The 16163-nt window shown below is 38.7% G+C and overlaps 1 protein-coding gene across 1 annotated transcript in view; it reads right to left on the bottom strand.

Moving 5' to 3' along the window:
- DNAH14 (dynein axonemal heavy chain 14) overlaps positions 1-16163 on the bottom strand; it is a 341496-nt gene that overhangs the window by 146274 nt on the left and 179059 nt on the right. The window contains exons 35-37 of the mRNA XM_021064261.1: positions 15515-15604; positions 9978-10112; positions 1187-1402 (exon numbers count right to left, since the gene is read on the bottom strand). Coding sequence (XP_020919920.1) covers positions 1187-1402; positions 9978-10112; positions 15515-15604 — 441 coding nt within the window. The remainder of the gene's footprint in view (positions 1-1186; positions 1403-9977; positions 10113-15514; positions 15605-16163) is intronic.

Genomic DNA, 16163 nt, shown 5'->3' with positions numbered 1-16163 from the left:
TCCACATGCCCAGGTGTGGCCCTAACAACAACAACAACAAAGACAAAAGACAAAAAAAAAAAAAAAAAAAAAAAAAAGTTAGAATCTATAAAAGAACTTATTGATAAACTTTTTTTCATTGATGGGGGAAATAAATATAGCACAGGTGACAAATATCTGCTATTATTTTTAACACAGCAAGCATTCTCATATCAATATAAAAATAACAACAATACAATTTTATTTCTTTAGGATATATGATCAGGAGTAGAATTCAAAACCAAAAGAAGTGTCAAGTTAAAAACATCAATATGTATTTCCAAAATTATGTATTATTCCAAAATAATTCCCAGACACGTATGAATTTCTATTCCACAACTAATTGTGGAATATTAGTCCTCTCTTTCAAAAAAGTTTTTGCTAACCTATTTGGTTTGAAATATTATCTTTTGGTTATTATACTTTAGCATAGGGTAAACACAGTATATAATAAATGAAACTTACTAGCAATCTGTATTTATTACTAATAAAAATACAAATTTCCAATTTTTATGCTACTCATATTTATTTTTCGATGAATTTTGATAAATACTTTACACTTTCCTACTGAAGTATTTTTTCTTACCTCATTAATTTGTAAGGTATATTGGTGTGCTAGGATCACTAGACTATCCTCCACTTAAGCCATTTTGTGTTCCTTTTTAAAAAAGTATCTTTAGCTTCAGTTTATTATCTATCATTTTAAAATGCAATGGCATATTTTCTGTTTTCTTACAGCTTATAATTTTTCTCTTTTAAAACTAATTGTAATAATTTTTATTTTATTTATTTATTTTGCTTTTTAGGGCCATACCCGCAGCATATAGAGGTTCCCAGGCCAGGGGTCCAATTGGAGCCATAGCTGCCAGCCTATGCCAGAGCCACAACAATGTCAGATCTGAGCGCATCTGCAAGCTACACCACAGCTCATGGCAATGCTGGATCCTTAACCCGCTGATCAAGGCCAGGGATCGAACCCACAACCTCATGGATGCTAATCAGATTCGTTTCCACTGAGCTACAATGGGAACTCCTAATTACAATAATTTTTAAACTTAGTTTTATAGTCGTAAGTATCTACTGAAGCTTTAATAGTAGATAAACTTTAGATAAACAATGAAATAATCTATAATAGTCAAATAAAATAATCATTCCATATTGAACTTACATTAGCTGAATCTGAGATTTTTGACTTTGGTCCAGGATCATTGTCTTTTTTGGAGTACTTTGTAGTGTTTGAATATACATAATTTCTAATTGTTGCTGATAATAGTCCATCAGTCCATTCCATAGTATTAAGATCCAGATATCCATATAGTTCACTAAGAGTGACACACTTTGGATTTAAAACACAAACATCTACCTTTCCTTTTCGTCCTGAAATCTGAGAAAAATCCAGTGTGATTTTTAACGACATTGACTATAGTACAATTATTTAATTTCTGCATCATTATTACTAGCAGTTTTAGGAGAGATCTCTCATTCCAAAGAAGGGTTCTTTATAAAGGTAGCAATTTGCAAGGAACAGTAAAAACTGACATTAAATTAGCCATTATATTCAAATCTTTATTTTTTAAAAATTCTAAATATTACAAACGATATCCCTAGGAAAAAATGATGGAAAAATCCCATCATGCTTCATCTAGGAACACGATGTATACGCTGAGATGTGGTTTGTCTGGAGTTAGGGTTGGATATAGAAGTGAGGGAAAGCAGGATATAGTTTTAAGCTTCAGGACAGAACTGGTATTCAAGCAGAACTTATTTCCACTATTTTTTTTTTTTTTTTTTTGTTGCTATTTCTTGGGCCGCTCCTGCGGCATATGGAGGTTCCCAGGCTAGGGGTCGAATCGGAGCTGCAGCCACCGGCCTACGCCAGAGCCACAGCAACGCGGGATCCGAGCCGCGTCTGCAACCTACACCACAGCTCACGGCAATGCCGGATCGTTAACCCACTGAGCAAGGGCAGGGACCGAACCTGCAACCTCATGGTTCCTAGTCGGATTCGTTAACCACTGCGCCACGACGGGAACTCCTATTTCCACTATTTTAACCTGTCTGAGGGCTACTAGAAGAACTGGTGTCTGTGTCACTATCTCGGATCTCAAGGAGCAGAGGGGCAGGCATTTGTCGTGAAAGCTGCAGAAAGACTACAGATCCACAGAAGCCTAGCACAAGAGATTGTGGATGGAGACATACGATAAGCCATCTAAGGCTCTAGCGAGAAACTAAGGTAAGATTTCTTGGAAAATGAAAACATTCAACAGCGCTATGTATAAGAGGAATTGTGAAAGCCAGATGCAGGCCCACGCAAGATGCATGCACAGAAAAAGACTGAGAAGACCTTACATTTTCATTTGATCCTGATCCCTAGGCTGAGATCTGGCCCAGCCAATCAGTGAAGAACTGCCTCAGCACAGAGCAAGTATGTAAAGCCTGGAAAAGGTGGCTTTTTTTTTCGCAATTGCCCAATTTTCAACAAAAACAAAAACAAAAAAACCCCAAGGCATACAAAAAAAACATGAAAACACGGTCCATTGAAAAGAACAAACTAAATTCATAAAAACCGTCACTAAAATTGAGAAGATCTTGGAGTAGTAGGACGTGGGGCTCACCTATCCCCACAAATACATTGAGAATGCATATATATGTGGAACTATTCACAGGGAAAATATGCCAAATGCTGCCAAAAGATCTAAGGACTCTGATAGATCAAGAAAAACTTCACAAAACCAGGTAGGACAAAAGAAAGAAGAAAAAGAGAAAGAAATGATAAAGGAAATGGATGGGACCTGCACCCCATGGAGGGAGCTGGAATGAGGAATAGCTTCTGCACTCTGGGAAGTTCCCCCGCCAGCATGATCAGCCAGAACAGAGGAGGAACCTTAGAGTATTGGAGGAGAACCCAGCAATCTGCTTGAAGCAGTTAAAACAGAAACAGTCCTTCACAAATGGTCAGTGCTATTCCCCTGCACTTTTCAGATGTATGCTGGTATAGGCAGGGTTGGGAACTGAAACCCCAGCTTTAGAGATCAGACTCAGAGAGCGCTGGGGCTGCCTACGTGGGAAAAGGCTGGGGTTGGCTAGGTGGAAACAGCCTGGAGGAACTAGTCTAGGGCGATCACATTTGAGGTGCAAGCTAGTTAGGCTTGGAGGCAAGGGGCCATTGTTTGGGGGTGATGGAGGGAAGGGGCGGGATCCATCACCACATCCTTGTTCCCTTTGCTTGCTCTCAGGCTGTAGGACACCAACTGCTCCAGCTCCAGGAGGCAGCCAGGAGCAGCTGGTGCCTAGCAACAGCTGGGGAGCAGCCCTCACCTGTAGGAATAGAACAAGCTTCACGGCTCCCTCACAGGGGCCTACTGGTGCATGTCTGTGGCTGGCCAAAGGTGCCATGAGGGGACTGGTAGGCAGGCAGAGTTACTGCAGAAACAGTGCAAACTGCCACAGGAGCATCAAATGGCCTGGTGTGTGGGTGAAGAGACTATGGGAATAGTACAAGCTCCATGGCACCTGCCAGTGGCCCAGAAGGGGACCACAGGAGCAGTGCACATTGTGTGGCTGGCCAAAGGAGCTGAGAGAGGCCCACCAGGACATGTTCTGCTCTGCAGTGGCTACAAGGAGCACTCCTGCCATCAGCCCAGCAGGAGGAGGGACCACAGGAATGGCCCATATTCTGAAGCTAGAGAGAGAGCCTTTTAGCAACAGTTAGGGAGCATCTCCCACCCGTGGGGCTACAGAGAGTGCTCCCCAGAGCAGCCAAACAAAGGGAGGGACTGCAGAACAGCGCCTGCCCCACAGTATAGATAGCAGTCCAGAGGGCCTCCCCAGCAAAGGGAGGGACTTTAGGAGCAGCTGTTGATGTTGCCAGCTACAGGAAATGGTCTGCACCCCTCCCACTACAAAAGCCTGTGAACCACAGACCCCATCCCCAGCAGATATCCAGCTCCAGCAGAGGTAGCATGATATTGCTGTCCCATCACATGTTCAGGATTTATATGAGGCACTACCACTCCTGAGAACTCCAGGAGTGAGTGCCAGCTACCACATCTACATACCTGCTGTCAAGGGGGACAATAAACATATAAAGTTAGACAGTATGAGACCATAAAGAAATAGTTTTCAGACAAAGGAACAAGACAAAAACACACAAAACAACTAAATGAAGAGGAGATAGACAATCTACCTGAAAAAGAATTCAGAGTGATGATGGTAAACATGACCCAAGATATTGGAAAAAGAATGGAGACACAGATCAAGGAGTTACAAGGAATGTTTAACAGAGAGCTCGAGGAGTTAAAGAGCAAGCAAACTAAGATGAATAGCAAAATATCTGAAATGAAAAATACATTAGAAGGAATCAATAGCAGGAGAGCAGATGCAGAAGAATGAATAAGTGATGTGGAAGACAGAGTGGTGGAAATTGCTGCCACAGAAAAGAATAAAGAAAAAAGAATGAAAACTGAGAACAGTCTAAGAGACCTCTGGGACAACATTAAATGTACCAACTTTCACATCATAGAGGTTCCAGAAGGAGAAGAGAGAAAGGGCCAGAGAGATTATAGCTAAAAAGTTCCCTAATATGGGAAAGAAAATACTCAAGTTGAGGAAGCACAGAGAATCCTATACAGGATAAGCCCAAGGAGAAACAGTGAGACACATACTAATCAAATTGACAAAAATTAAAAACAAAGAAAAAATAGTAAAAGCCACAAATAACATACAAGGGAACTCTCAGAAGGATAACAGCTGATTTTTCCACAAAAACTGTGCAAGATAGCAGGGAGTGGAAGACAGATTTAAGGTGATGAAGGAGAGCAAACTAGAACCAAGATACTCTACTCAGCAAGGCTCTCATTCAGATTTGATGGAGAGATCAAAAGCTTTTCAGACAGGCAAAAGCTAAGAGAATTCAGCTCCTCCAAAACAGCTCTACAACGACTACTAAAGGAATTTCTCTAGGCAGAAAAGAAAAGCCATAATGAGAAACAAGAAAATTACAAATGGAAAAGGTCACTTGTAAAGGCAAAGATAATATAAAAGTAGGAAATCACCCATAGACAAATACGCTGTCAATACTAGCAAGCATGAAAAAGGAGAGGACAAAGACAGAACACTGAAAATGCATTTGAAATTAAGAGACCAGAACCAAAACCAATTCTGTACACATACAAATGGTTATATAAAAATCCAATGGGAACCCCAAACCAAAAAAATATAATGGACAACACATAAAAAAGAAAAAATAATCCAAACACGAAAAACCAATCCAAACACAACACCAAGGACAGTCAGCAAATCACAAGAGAAGAAAACAAAAGAGGAAGAATGAAAGACCCAAAGTAACAATCCAAAATGACTAAGAAAATGGCAATAACTACACACTTATCCATAATTACATTGAACGTAAATGGATTAAAGGCTCCAACCAAAAGACACGGACTGGCTGAATGGATACAAAAATAAGACCCATTTATATGCTGTTTACAAGAGACTCACTTCAGACCTAAAACAAATACAGACTGAAACTGAGGGGATGGAAGAAGGTATAACATTCAAAGAGATCAAAGGAAAGTGGAAAAAGCAATGCTCCTATCAGTTAAAATAGACTTTAAAATAAAGAAGGTCACAAGAGACAATGAATACACTACATAATGATCAAAGGAACAATCCAAGAAGAAGATATAAAATTGTAAATGTATACGCACCTAACACAGGAACACCACAATACATAAGATAAATGATAACAGCCATAAAGGGAAAAACTGAGAGTAATACAATAGTGGCGGACTTTAAATCCCTGCTTACACCAATAGACAGGTCATCCAGACAGGAAATCATCAAGGAAACAAAGGCCTTAAATGATACCCTGGACCATATAGATTTACTGATATTTATAGAATATTCCATCCCAAAGCAGCAGAATATATACATTCTTCTCAAGTGCACATGCAACATTTCCCAGGAGAGATCATGTCTTGGGCCACGGATCAAGCCTCAGTAAATTTAAAGTTGAAATTATTTTAAGCTTTTTCTCTGACCATGGTGCTATGAGACTAGAAATCAACTGTGATAAGCGAAAAAAATAGCAAAACCCACAAATTCCTGGAAGCTAAACAATTGCTATTGAACAACCAATGAATCATTCAAAAAATCAAAGAGGAAATCAAAAGATACTTGGACACAAATGCCAACAAAGATTAGACAATCCAAAACTTATGGGACATGGCTAAAACAGTTCTGAGAGAGAAGTTTATAGAATACAGTCTTATCACAGGAAACAAGAAAAAGCTCAAATAAAAACCTAGCCTTACACCTAAAACATCTAGAGAAGAAACTACAAAGCCCCAAATTAGTAGAATGAAAGAAATCATAAAGATCAGCAGAAATAAATGAAATAGAAACAAAGAAAACAACAGAGAAGATCAATGAAACAAAAAATGGTTCTTTGAAAAGATCAACAAAATTGATAAACCTTTAGCCAGACTTATCAAGAAAAAAAGGGGAAAGCTTCAAATCAATAAAATTAGCAACAAACAAAGGAAAGTGGAAAAAGTTACAACTGATACCACTGAAATGCAAAGGATCATAAGAGACTACTGTAAACAATGATATGCCAATAAAATGAACAACCAAGAAATGAACAGATTCTTACAAAGGTACAACTTACCAAGACTACTGAACCAGGGAGAAATAGAAAATAGGAATAGACCAATCACAAGTACTGAAATTGAAAATGTGATTAAAATACTTTCAAAAAACAAAATTCCAGAACCAGATGGCTTCACAGGAACATTCCAACAAAGAAGAGTTAACACCTATTCTTCGGAAACTCTTCCAAAAAATTGCAGAGGAAGTAACACTCCTAAACTGATTCTGTCTCAGACAAAGGTACCACAAAAAGAACATCACAGGCCAATATCATTGATGCAAAAATCCTCAACAAAACACTAGCAAACCAAATCCAACCATATATTAAAAGTATCAAACACCATGATGGAATGGGATTTATCCCAGTGATACAAGGATTCTCCATTATCTGCAAAGTAATCAATGTGATAACACCACATCAAGAAACTGAAAAATAAAAATATATGATCATCTCAATAGACGCAGAAAAAACCTCTGACTAAAGTCAGAACCCATTTGTGAGAAAAACTCCAGAAAGTGGGCATAGAAGGAACCTACTCAACATCATAAAATCAGTACATGACAAACCCACAGCTACCACCATTCTAAAAAAAACATTTCTGCTAAGATCAGGAACAAGGCCAGAAAAGAATGCCACTTTCACTGGTATTATTCAATACAGTTTTAGAAGTCCTAGCCATGGAAATCCAAAAAGAAAAAGAAATAAAAGGAATCCAAATTGTAAAAGAAGTAAAACTATCTGTTTGCAGATGACATGATACTACCCCTAGAAAATCCTAAAGACATTACCAGGAAACTGTTAAGAGGTCATCAAGGATACAAAATTAATACACAGAAATCAATCACATTTCTATTACTAACAATGATGCAGCTGCTGTGGAGAATAGTTTGGTGCTTCCTCAAAAAGTTAAACATACAATTACATATGGTTTAGCAATTCCACTCCTAGATAAATACCCAAGAGAAATGAAAATAGGTCCACATAAAGCCTTGTACATAAATGTTTATAGCATCATTATTCACAATAGCTAAAAAGTGGAAACAACCTAAATGTCCATCACGGGATGCATAGATAAACAAATTACGATGAATGGATAAACAAATATTCCATACAATGGAATATTACTCAGCTATAAAATGGAATGTCCTGATACATGCTATGACTTGGATAAACCTCAAAATCCTATGCCAAGGGAAAGCAGCCGGACGAAACAGGTCCCAGATTCCTTTTATATGAAATAATCTGAATAGGCAAATCTATATACAGAGAAAGCCAATCAGTGGTTTCCAGACAATGGAGAATGATTTCTTAATGGGTAGGTAGTCTTCTCCTAGGAGGACCAAAAAGTTTTGAAACTAGAGAGAGGTGGTCACTGAACAATGCTGTGAATGTACTAAATGACACTGCGATTGATTACATATCTTAAAGTGGTTAACTGTATGATGTGTGGATTTCATCTCAATTTCACTTCGCAGCACATGACGAAATTATACTCTACACAGAGCAATCTTATTCCTGAGGTGTAGATATTTTTAAAGGATACACACATGCATAATGCCTGTAATAAGTAGAAGCTGAAGTGAAGATTAGGAAATACACTAAATTGAATTAAACTAAAACTAAACAGAAAGTCTTGAACAGACCAATTAGGAAAAAGTCAAAACCAAGGAGGAAGAGCAAAAAATCCATTACTTAAGGGCTTGCCATCAGCCTAAATATCATATGCGTGTGTGTGTGTGTGTGTTTTAGGGTCACACCTCTGGCATATGGAGGTTTCCAGAGTCGGGGTCGAATTGGACCTGAAGCAACCGGCCTATACCATAGGCACAGCAACGTGGGATCCGAGCCACATCTGCAACCTACACCACAGCTCATGGCAACGCTGGATCCTTAACCCGCTGAGTGAGGCCAGGGATCAAACCTGTGTCCTCATGCATGCTAGTCAGATTCGTTTCCACTGAGCCATGACAAGAAATCCTAAAAAACGTTTTTAATAAAATAAATTCCTCTCCACAGAGTTGTAGGACTGAATGATATAATTCAAGTAAAAGTGTTTAAGCCAGTATTTGGCCCATATTTAGTACTCCATAAATATATTTTTTTTTACTGCTGCAATAAATCACCTATTATTAATTATGATAACTGCTTGAGAACTAATTAAGAGCTGTTGATAATGGGAGTTTAAACAGAGGAAAAGCTCAAGGATTATCATCATCCACATGAATGATTTTGAAGCAGGATATTGCACACTATTAAAAAAAATCCACATAACTGAGAACCTGAGTTTCTAGGACTTTGGGAATATATTATTAACAATGAATTTTTAAATAAGATAATTAAAGTATACACTATTTGTTGTGTACTTTATACTTTATGACAATTTAACGTTAGTAAACCTATTAACATAGTTTATTAACCAATTAAAATATAAAAAAGTAGATGCCAAGAAATCATTTCATAAATTCTAAGAGTTCTAAAGTTAAGTGTAATGAGATTAGAAGAAAGTTTCCAAAGAATGACAAAGAATATTTATCATAGACAAAGAACAAAATTGCATTAAATACAGAAATAACAACTGCATTCTAGGTAAGTAAGGAAGAAAACACAGTTAACATGGGCTAGGAGGGTTAATCAACATAATAAGATAAAAATACATTATATAAATATTAAGAAAAAGAAAAAATTATTTTCATTTGAAGATAATTCAATCGATCACCTAAATAACCAATTAGAACTACTAGTCCATTAGGCAAAGTGACTAAATTTTATATATTATATATAAATACATATAGTGTGTGTGTGTGTGGTGTGTGTGTATATATATGCAACTTGATAGCTTTATTTTATACTAGCATTTATTTACCAGTTTAAGATTTAAATTAAAAAATCCAGGTAGTTCCCCTCGTGGCACAGCGGAAACAAATCCAACTAGGAACCTTGAGATTACGGATTCGATCCCCAGCCTCGCTCAGTGGGTTAAGGGTCCGGCGTTGCTGTGAGCTGTGGTGTGGGCTGCAGATGCAGCTCGGATCTGGCGTTGCTGTGGCTGCGGTGTAGACCGGTGGCTACAGCTCCTTTTAGACCCCTAACCTGGGAATCTCCATATGCCACAAGTGCAGCAGTAAGAAGACCAAAAAAAAAAAAAAATAAATCCAAATCTCTATAATGGTTCCCAACTACAAAATTCCTAGCAATACATTTAACAATAAAAACCATACTTATGCGAAGAGAGCAAAAAATGTTTTACCAAAGTATAAAGTAAGATCTGAACAAACAGTGAAACATTTCATTTAGTAGAACATTTCACCTGTGAAAGGGAGTGCCTTTCTTCAAGGGATATGAAATCTTCAGCTGGTAAGAGTACCAGTGTTCTTTCTAAAATTCTTCTGACTGTTGTTTTTCCTCCACCTGTTGGGCCCACTAACATCACACCAACACAAGCCTAAAACAAAATTGCAAAGTTACGGTTTAAGCCTGGCGTACCGGTTATTCAGCTACCTGCAACCTGAAAGTTCCTACTTACAAACACATCTATGACGATATCCATAGACCCCGCCTTCAAACTGTTATTCAATCAGTTGTAATCTGGGTTCTGTTTTTATTGACAAGGCAAAGTTAAAATCACCAGAAACCTCCTAATTTTAAAATTCAAAAAGTAATTTTCCATTTTCTTGACATTTAACAGTTTATCTCACTTTCTATTTCTCCTTTATTCCTGTGCCTTTCTTTATGATTGGTTTCTGTAGTAAGATTTATCTGGGCTTCCTCTTCTCTATGTTTTCTCTTTCAGTTCTTTTTTTTTTTTTGTCTTTTTTTGTCTTTTGTCTCTTGTTGTTGCTGTTGTTGCTATTTCTTGGGCCGCTCCCGCGGCATATGGAGATTCCCAGGCTAGGAGTTGAATCGGAGCTGTAGCCACCGGCCTATGCCAGAGCCACAGCAACGCAGGATCCGAGCCGCGTCTGCAACCTACACCACAGCTCACCGCAACGCCGGATCGTTAACCCACTGAGCAAGGGCAGGGACCGAACCCACAACCTCATGGTTCCTAGTCGGATTCGTTAACCACTGCGCCACGGGAACTCCTCTCTTTCAGTTCTGATTGTCCTTTCCAGGTTAGTCTTCCCTAATTCATCCTTCTCTCTCTTTCTACATCGTCCCTAACCGATGTCACCGATTTGAATATCTTTAACTATGATCTGACTCCTTAATGTCTACATCTTTCCCAGTCTTTGGTTCGAAGTGCCAGAGTAAAAATTTTAGTGGACTACTAAACATTTCCATCTAGATGTCGCACGTGATTCTCAAAGTCAATCTAATCTAATCTATACGTTTTCCCCCCATATTTGTTAACAAAACCGGTAGGTACCAGTTGTCTAAGGTAGGATACTTGCCGTTTTCACCCCCTCATGTCTTAGAAGACTTTTGCTTGATTTCATCTTCTCTTTTTCCCCCAACCACAACTGCCTTACCTTGGTGTTATCAACTGAATTTTCGTGTCCTCTTAACATTCAAATGTTGAAGCCCTAACACCCGAAGTAATGGTATTGGAGGTGGGGCCTTTGGTGGGTAAGTAGGTTTAGACGAGGTCATGGGGGTGGAGCCCCGAGTTGGATTAGTGTCCTCATAAGGAGAGGAAGATGCCAGAGCTTACTCTCCACTCTCCCTCTACTCTGTAAGAACACAGGGAAAAGTTGACCATTTGCAAGCCACAGGCAGAGGGTTCTTACCAGGAACGAAATCTGCCAGCACTTTGATTTGAACTTCCTAGTCTCCAGTACCAGGAGAAATAAAATCTGTTGTTTAAGCCACCCACTCTTGTATTTTGTGAGACCAGCTCAAATAGACTAAGAGTCTATGCTAAACGCTAAAGGTCTGAAAGGCATTAAAATGGGCCCCTCACCATCGCTTCTGGACTTCTGCAAGAACACTGAAAAAATTAGTGTTTTTTTAATAATGTATCACACCAATACATTAAAATACAAATATTAAAGTATCTTTTCATTTCCATTCCAGCCTCTGTACCCTCATGGAAGCTTTGTGATTCTCTGGTCTGACAGTGCCATTCTATAACTGGCAAGGTGAGAAGGGTCCAAAAAGCCTTGCTTGTCAAGTGGAAATTGTATATTCAGGAATGCAGCCAGCCTGGCCCCAAGCTATCATGGTTTTACATAAAAGAGTGGCAGCTATCCCTCTGAAAGCAATTTTATCCCCTTACTTAACCTCCTAAAGCAAAGCTGATGCCTTAATTCACAAAGCCCTTGATTCACAAAGATGCCCAAAAATGTCTGGGTCTGGTTTATAGGTGGTTCAGCTGAGCTGAAACCTGAAAGTTCTTGGTGTTCAGCCTCAGAGTCCCTACTAAGAACCGAGAGCAGGGCTGTTTATTCCTCTCTCTGGGAAGAACGCTGAACCTTGGGCTCTGCTATAACAGCCTAGCTATTTGGTGTGCCACTTGGAAAACTACAGAATAGAAGATTAAAGATAACCCCGTGTGAAGCTGTGAACTGTGGAAACAAAGGTGGCTGCTGATCAAACCATCTAAGTCACTCATGGGCCCATGGTGAGGACCTGTTCTTTGATGAGATCACCCAGATTCAAGCTGCTGATCAAGACTTCCCTTCCCGGACTGCCATGGGTGCTTTCTAGATACAACATCACATGGGATATGGCGACATGTTCGTCGTCGTTACAGACTGCACAAAGGAAAGGATTATGTGTTTATTTGTTTTTTTTCTTCTTTTTTTTGGGTGGAGGAATGCATATGGAGGTTCCCAGGCTAGGAACCTACACCAGAGGCACAGCAACACGGGATCCGAGCTGCATCTGCAACCTACACCACAGCTCATGGCAATGCCGGATCCTGAACCCACTGAGCAAGGCCAGGGATCAAACTTGCATCCTCATGGATGCTAGGCGGCTTTGTTAACCACTGATCCACGATGGGAATTCCCTTAAGGTTTGTGTGTTTCTGATGCAGATGCTACTACTGCATTGCAAACTTGTGGCTCCTGCCAAAAGATAACACAGTTATCTCAGTGAAAGAAGCCCCATTGCACAGGGTGTGAATGACAACCAAATATACCTGGCATATCCTACATCAGCTCTTTGATCCCCTCTACTTGTGCTATGGGTGGTGCCTGTTAACACTGACACTATTTCAAGCTATGGGGTTGCTGCTTCAATCCAATCGGCTAACTCCAGTCACACCATTACGTCTCTTGAAACTAACCGTACTTCTTAGGTAGAAGCCACACATTGATTTGCTTCCCTCCCCAAACCAATGCATTTTGCATCTAAGAGGTGGTTATAAGAGTATTAAAAATCCAGTGTTTAAGGCAATATCACCTGTTCTGGACAGCATTCATATCAGTGTCAACTCACTGGCCAAGGTGGTTATGGATGACAGAATTGCACTAAACCCTTCCTCCTTGAGAACTGACAAAGTCTTTGCAATTGACAATCTTGCTGGATATGGATTAATGCTTCAGACCAAGAGGAACTGTCAATACAGAAACTTAAAGAGAATCCCACCTGGCTTTCTAAGGTAGATTTGATGGCCTAGGGCATTTGCTCAGCTGTTTGGACCCAGATCCTCGGATGAGCATGGTTAATTCTTAAGTTGGCTTTATACTACTGCTTACAGTACTATCAATACAAGCCTTAATTAAATGCTATATGAGAGCAAATGAATGGGTTTGGTTCTAGCTCCTGTCAGATTAATGAGAGTGGTCAACAGAGTGGCACACTCATGGGGAAATTCACCAGAAGCCAAGAGAGTGTATAAATGAGAGATGGGTGTTGAGAGCAGACAATTCCTTATAGCTCTCTGACGTCTCTACATGTCTCTCTGCGGGGCATGGAAAGCTTTGTTAGGACCATCTTTTCAAGGATGTTTGTAGAGGGAACCGTTTTGGAAGATACAGATAGTATCTCCTACCAAGATGGAGGATGGATTAATTTGCTGTACAGAATAAAAAAGATATTCTTTTGTGAGCAAAGGTTGGGAATGTTCACTGGTAGTTCCTTACAAGATTAGAGGATTCCTAAGCTTGGGGATTCGTCTTCTGTAAAACAGCTTTACCATGTGTGTAGGTGTGACCTGACCCTGTGCTGCCCTATAGGAATTAAGTTGGGAGAAATGACTACTGCTATTGATGTAGGTAATCATCTGCCTTTGCTGATTCAAGAGTCAAACACTTCCTGCCACTATGAAACTCCAGCAGGCTAACTTGCTACCTGATAAGTTGGGTAAAATCTTGAAAATATATGCATGAAGGAAAAGATACCATATCATAAAAAGCCCTCACATAATTATCAATTCCATTCTATGCCAATCAAAATCCAAACAGGATATTTTTAGTGTGAGTCAATGAGCTGATTATCCAAGAATTTTGAAAAAAAAATGGAGGATTATGATGGGGCTCAGGATGCACCCCAAAATATGGCACCATATTGGATATATTAAACTGAAGAAAGTCTTTAAAACGGCAGAAGTATGAAAAGCACTCTGACCTCCTCTACCTCATTTTTCTTTCTTAAAACAGATCATATAATTGTTGTACCAGGAAGAAAGCAGGCATTCTTATCACCAGAGAGAGACAGGGAACTGGAGGCTAAGGCTGTATAAACAAACCTTGTTCAACTAACCCTTATTTTCCTATTTACTTCATCTACCACCCTGACCCAAACACCTCTGTCTTGTCAATTCTTCACAAATTTACTGTTTCTTTGCCTAAGAGGTATAAAAGCTTCCTGTTCTGGTCATTTCTTTGGATCTTCATTCTCTTGCAAAAACTTCTATGTATATGTAAAAATTGAATAAAATTGTAGCTTCTTATCCTGTTAATCTGCTTTTGTTGATTTAATTTTCAGACCCAGTCAGGGACCCTCAGTGAGTCAAGGATAATTTTTCCTCCGTTAACAATTGGTGTCACCAGATACAAAGACCTCTTATAAATCTATGGTAATTAAGACTGTGTGGTGTTGTTATAAAGACAGAGATATAGATAAATAAAATATAGAATAAATATACCCTATTAGATATGAAAATCTGGTATATGACAGAAATAATCCATCAGTGAATAAGTCTTGGAAAAGTTGGTTATCTGTATAGGGAAAAAATAAACCCCTACTTGACCCTTAAAGAAAAATAAATCCCAGGCAATTTAAAAACGGGAAATGCAAATATCTAAAAGTTTTTGAAAAAATTACTGACAATATCTTTATGAAATAGATTTCTAAAAATAGGACACAAAAACAGAAATCATAAAAAAGACACTGCATTAACAATGTCTCCTATACAAGTGAACACCATGAATATTTCTAAAAAGCTCTCTAAAATGAGAGAACTTACTAGCAATGAACATAAGGAATATGGAAATGTGACATAAAATGCGTAATGAAAGTCTACACATTTACTAAGAAAAAGACAAAAGTCCAATTGAAAAATGGGTATTGCAAAATATAATTTGGCAATTCACAGAAAACTCAAATGGCGAATAAACACACAAAAGGTTATTAGTAATCATGGAAATGCATAGTCTGATGCTTTTCCTAAATAGATTACTCACAGAGAATAGGATATTCAAATAAGCTATAGCAAGAGAATGCATTTTACATAGTTGTAAGAATTTTTACAATTATGTCTGAAGGGAATGAAGGTGAAAAGATTAATTGTTGAGTGTTAAAGTAAGGCTCAAATAATAAAGTCTAGGTAAACAATTAACAAACCACTTTAAAGAATATTATAATAGATCACTTTTATTATCATTGTACTTTTCTCCTTGATCATACCTATTAAAATCCAGGAGCAAAGAATTGCTCATGTACTATTTCTACACTTACCCGAAGCTGATTATGAAACTGTATGATTCTCTCTTTCTGAGTTGGCCATTGTTGAAAGCCCAGTTGCTGTGTTGCAACAGATATTACTTTCTTAAAGAAAATAAATACATTAATTTAAATTACATTTCAAATTAAACCCTTAATATGTAATCCTCCAAACTCTCTCTTAACTAGGTACCAAATACAGCACTTTAAGACAGTAGTTTTTAATTTTTTAGTTCACCAACCTGAGAATAAGGAAAGCAATTACTTTCCCCACCAAAATATAATACACACAAAATTTATAGACTCCAGGTAGCAAATTCACAAATCCTCCCCCATTTTAAGAACTCATGCTTCAGGATGCATTTGAAAAGTAGCTGTTACCATAGTACAACTGTCTAATTATCCTACATTGAAAGAAACTGTGAGAGATTCTCTATCTTTGCGGAATTCTTTTTTTTTTTTGTCTTTTGTTGTTGTTGTTGTTGCTATTTCTTGGGCCGCTCCCGCGGCATATGGAGGTTCCCAGGCTAGGGGTTGAATAGGAGCTGTAGCCACCGGCCTACGCCAGAGCCACAGCAACGCGGGATCCGAGCCGCGTCTGCAACCTACACCACAGCTCATGGCAATGCCGGATCCTTAACCCACTGAGCAAGGGCAGGGACCG

Source organism: Sus scrofa, chromosome 10 (assembly GCF_000003025.6).
Source record: "Sus scrofa isolate TJ Tabasco breed Duroc chromosome 10, Sscrofa11.1, whole genome shotgun sequence".
Classification (NCBI taxonomy): Eukaryota; Metazoa; Chordata; class Mammalia; order Artiodactyla; family Suidae; genus Sus; species Sus scrofa.
The sequence above is the reverse complement of the archived record's forward strand: the minus strand, read 5'-3'. Positions and strand labels throughout refer to the sequence as shown.